We start from the raw sequence: 5,281 nt of genomic DNA on the forward strand, positions 1-5,281 counted from the left end.
CATCCAGGCTGAAGATGTGTGGTTTTCTTCACTTCCCGCCATGATGACGTAGGCGAGGGAGGCTGCATTCAGAGTCAATCATCGTTGACTGAATGTTTCATACGTTGTCTAGCCTGATCACAGAGCCAAAGCAGTGAGTTTATATGGCTCACTGTGCAAAGCAACATCTGGGATACGAAGAGAAACCATCTAACAAGGTTTCCAGGTTATCATTTGCATAGCTATTAGGCTACAAGGAGTATAACTGTTTAGCCGTTGACCATAACCATTTAGTGAGAGTGGCCGTTCATCCTTTTTGAGTTTCCGATTTGCACATTTCCTCCAGTTATAACATATCTTAGTCTGCCAACGTATCCAACCAAACTCCTAGACATGTGCCTCCAGTTATAATGTATATATTCCAAACCAACCAGTGTGTATTTACTTAGGGTCTGTACTCGCTGAGGCACACTACTACCACTGGCAAGAAACAGCGGCATTCATACAAATGCATTATTCAGCTAAATGAAATAACTTGATGAAAAGTCATCTCTCATTGTCCTTTGTTGTAATGTAGTACTGTTGTAAGTGTGGTAATGCCTCATTCAAACTGACATACATTTAGTAACCAAAAAATGCATTATATGTATACAACTTTAATAATATATTTACAAATGTGACTTAAAAGTTGAGGTTCACTTCTTATATGAAGAGCCAGAACATGTCAAACATGAAGAACAATACATACACACAAAGGCAAGAAGAGGAGGTTTTACAAAAGCAAACAGTTACATTTTATTGAACACTTTGTGGAAGACATGTAAATATTACAGATACTAGTGTTGAAGAAAATAAAATAAATACAACAAAAAGTAAAAATCCCATAGGGATATATAAAAACTTTGTTTTTCCTTAAAATTGATTTAGTAAAAACAAAATTTAGTACTAGAAGCATCATAAATACAAACATGATCTAAATCTATGTCCCCTATAGATTACCTGGTTCTTGTATAACTAATAACATATCAACCATTACATACATTTCATAAGTATAAAATTCTCCATGATCAACTATTCAGAGATTAAAACGTGTGTAACTGTTGGAAATATGATGCAATATTAACAGGTCTGTCTGCAGCATGTTACTTGTCTAATCCTGAGTGAAAGAGTTTAAAATAAAAACATCAGGTTGTGTGAACATTAAAATCAACTATATAGCCACCTTTCTATAATCACCATGGGTCGCATATCTTGGAGTTGTTTTAACAGGAGATCAGCACCACAGGAAAAGGTTTTGTCTATCACAATCTTAACATTTTTCACTGATTTCAGATTCAGTGGATTTCTGAAGTCTACAAGTGGGATTAATTCATTATCAAACATTATGTTAGCTGTTTTCGCCAGGAGGGTGGTGCGTTGACGCTTCAAAGGCAATTCAGGGCCAGAACCATCATTTATTTTCCTTTTGGGAGGGTGCGAAGATTCCAGGAAGTCCAACAGAGAACCCTCAAACCCAATCGGTTGAAAAGAGTCTGGATCAACAGTACTTTCGGATTGTTCCTCTTGGGGCACAGCAGTAACTAGTTCTGAGTTTTCTGTAACACAGTTTACTTTAACAGTGGAGCGATTTCGGAGGGTCGACTTTCTCTCTTGGCTCGGACGCGGCACCGGTGTCTGTTCTGATTTCCGGGGACGGCCCTTCTTCTTCACCTCTCCGAGCGTAGAAGCTTGGGACTCAGAACTCTCCTCTTCATTCGACGCCTTCGCCTCAGATTCAGTGACGTCATCGAAGGAATCGGGCTCCTGACAGGAGTTGACCTTTGAACTCTCTGTATCGCTGTCGTCGTCCTGGTCGTCCTTCTCCTCGGAGGAAGACTCTGTTGACATGCCCTCGGATTTGTTGGCATCTTTGAACCTAGAGCGGGAGTACTTTTTGCAGAATATGAACAGGCTTCTCTGGTCTTCTATGTATCGTTCCGAGAGGCCATGTGTGGTGTAATGTCTAAATATGTTACGTTCAGCCCGTTCCACTGAATCACAGCCCTTGATCATGCACGGGTATTGCAAGGAAGATTTTTTGGTGCACATGGTGGACGCCTCATCCTGGGACTTCAGAATGGGCTTCCCAAAGCTAGTCCAGTGGTTCACCGATCTCACATCCTTCTTCTTAGCGTTTTTCTTCTTCATTTTTAACTTGTTTTCAATGTTCTCTTTACCATTGGTGGGACTGCCCTCTGCCGTTCTTGACTGCTGCTGCAGCGTCTTGCAATCACCTACAAAATCATGCTTCTTCATCATGTGGCGGAGGAGGTTATGCCGCGTCGTGTAGACCCGGTCACAGCTGTCAGACTCGCATTTAAAAGTCTGATCCACACTGCCTCTCTCTGAGATGTTAATCTCTTTGTGGTAGTTTTTAATGTGCTCAATGTATTTCTCCACTGAGGCGCACGGGAGTGTGCACTCCGGCCGGTCACACTGGAACGTCCCCACATACATACTGGACATCATGGCGGTGGTTTTATCCCGAGTGAACTTATGAAGCAAGAGGTAATGCTGCACTAAGCTTGTAATCTCTGGGAATATTCGTGAACAGTCCTTCACTTGACATCTGACCTCCTTATCATGGACCACTCCCTCCTGCCCACCAAAGGCACCGGCCTTCTCAGCGTCAGGGATCTCTGCACTCGGGGGAAGGGAGGACTGGTGCATCGCCCTGTAATGGAGGATCAAGTTTTGCTGGATGGTGAAAGCTGCGACGCACCCTTCGTGAACACAGCGATAGGGCCTATAGGGGCTGAACGCGTCACCATCACCCATCTTCATCCCCAGCCTTTTCTGTGGTGATTCTTTCCTCTGGCCTGGTAACTCCTCTTTCAATTTCATGTGTTTTGAGCTGTTCGCTTTCTCTGGTGAGGGTTTCACAGCCAGGACACTGGACACCGCTGCGTCTTCTGTCGATTGGCTGACAGACGTCAGAGAGCCTAATCCTGCTTCCTGTTCTGCAACAGTGTCCCCTTGATCGAGCTGTTGCTTCAACACAGGGGTGTGGTCAACCTTCAGAGTTGTTGCTATAGGCTGTTCTTCATTGGCCGCTCCCACCCTGTATGGTGACGCTAATCCATCAGGTGACCTGTCAGAATTCACCATATTGTTTTGTGGTGGTTGTGGTTGCGGGTGCACCCGCTCAACTGTCACATGGTGTGTGGAACCCTCTAGTACAGCATTTCCTGCTGTAATGACTTCATAGGCGTTCGAGTGACCTTCCTGATCTGTGGCTTCCATTTGACATCCAATGGCGTAATCATCAAGTGGCTCTTGTTTGATGCGAGTTGACACAACCGGAAATACATTTTCTACTAAAGATACATTTTCTACTGAAGACACATTTTCCTGACTGCTATTCCCCTCTGACTCGACAGCTGTGTTGCTTGACCTGCTTTTGCGATAACCTATCTTCAACTTGATCATCTCTGCCTTGGTGAGGCGGTGGACTTTCTCATAGTGAATTCTAAGGCCAGTCGTCCTGGTGAATGTTTTTGGGCATATGTGACAGGGATACGGGGAGAATTTGACTGGGGTTTTCTTCAATTCCTCAATCATCTCCGGCGTGTAATCATGCATTTTCCAGAGGTGTCGGAATAGTGCCTCCTTAGTCATGAACCCATACTCACAATTTTCCTTCTCACACTTGAACGGCTTGGGGCCCTTGTCACGAGGCTGCTCTTCCTTTTTAACCTTTGTTTTTAAAACAAGCAGTGGTTGAGTTATAGCTTGATCATTGGTTGAGGTGGCATCACTGGGGCTGGGTTCATTGGTCGCAGAGGGGGGGCACTTTTCCTGCAACATTCGCTCCTGGGCAGCTTCAACTAAATCCAGCCTTTGAAAGGCTTTCTGAATTTCCATAAGGTGATCATCTGGACATAGTGCATCTGTAGAGGCTGTATTTGGCCTCATGTTCTCATTTTGACTGCCATTTGACTGTGGGCTGTTGTTGTGAGGCTGCGCACCAGTCAAAACAGATGAAGAGTTGTTTGATGAATGGGACTTCGTTGGTTTTTGGACATCAGGTTGAGTCAAGTCAGAGGGTTTTATTGTAGACAGACTACCATCTTCCAGGGGGAACTCTCCATTTTGCAGATTTAACATAGCAGCTCCATTAGCCTCAGGAACATGTGGGTCATTGAGGAAGTCAAGGAATGACATTGGCAAATCAGCCGTCAAGTCTATTTCTTCTATTGGTTTGCACTGAGAGCGCTTCGACAAATGACCGCCAAGAGACTTGGTGCTGGAGAACTCCCTAAAGCACCGTCTGCAGATGACTTTACCATCCTTTATGATAGCAGGCCATTTAGTCCTCTTGCTGCTCCTTTTTCCTTTCTTGGTCTCGTCAACGCTCTTCTCCTCTGAAGGGATGGCCTCAGATTCAGCGGGAAAAGACTCATCCTCATAGGAGAAATCTGTTGGAACAGCAGACTGTGGACTAAGCATTCCATCTCTAGAACTGTCCATCTGATTTTCATAGCCCGGTGATATCATATGGGCTATGTTCTCCGTCTTAATAATTCCCACTATGCTTCCGCTAGGTGCTATCTGACCATCATGGCTCATTGCTTTACTTGGGATGTCCATCAGTGGCCTTGGTGGTGTTGCACTATGACTAGGGGTTACATTTGGAGCATAGGGGCCCTGGTAACTCCCCACAGGCATGCTTCCAACGGCAGCCATGTTATCTCCATTACTCAACTGGGCAATCATACCGGAACTGCCTTTCCTCATCAATTGATCATCAACAGCATTCGCATTAAACTCTGGTTGCATCATCGCATACGGCTGTCCTCCATTATGCATTTGAACACCGTTATCCAGCATCAGGGAGCTTGACACATATTGAGACATTAAACTGGACTCTGAAGAAACGTGTGGAATAGGCCCGCCATGGATCACTGCCAGCGCGTGGTCCTTCTCCCTCCTATCTGGTGGATGTCCAGGGGCGGCGTGGTATGTTTCAGGCTGCCAGTGAGTTAAGCTTCTGGAGGGGTATTCATTCTGCTGGTAGGGATCTGCATAACAGTTGTTCATTGCCGATGAGGACCACGGTTGAGACATCTCTGACTGCATCAGCCCTGCTGTGTTCCCCCAAGGAGGATAGGCTGAGGTATTTATCATTGGAGTAGTGATGGGTGCTGGATCAGTGGACAAAGGATAACATGATGCTGGTGAGCTCGAATAAGCCATTGGGTATTCCATCGGCTGTATCCCAGTATTATTGCATAGTGGGGAAAGATGGTGGTGCGATGCTGGG

At 45.2% G+C, this 5,281-nt stretch overlaps 1 protein-coding gene across 1 annotated transcript; it reads right to left on the reverse strand.

Moving 5' to 3' along the window:
* Positions 1-969: 969 nt before the first annotated feature.
* LOC308173527 (zinc finger protein 292-like) lies at positions 970-3,939 on the reverse strand. Its single transcript, XM_080548555.1, has one exon. It carries the CDS (start codon positions 3,931-3,933, stop codon positions 1,186-1,188), a length of 2,748 nt encoding a protein of 915 aa, XP_080404681.1. The 5' UTR covers positions 3,934-3,939; the 3' UTR covers positions 970-1,185.
* Positions 3,940-5,281: the final 1,342 nt, after the last annotated feature.

This window comes from Nansenia antarctica (genome assembly GCF_963989245.1).
Source record: "Nansenia antarctica genome assembly, chromosome: 1".
NCBI lineage: Eukaryota > Metazoa > Chordata > Actinopteri > Argentiniformes > Microstomatidae > Nansenia > Nansenia antarctica.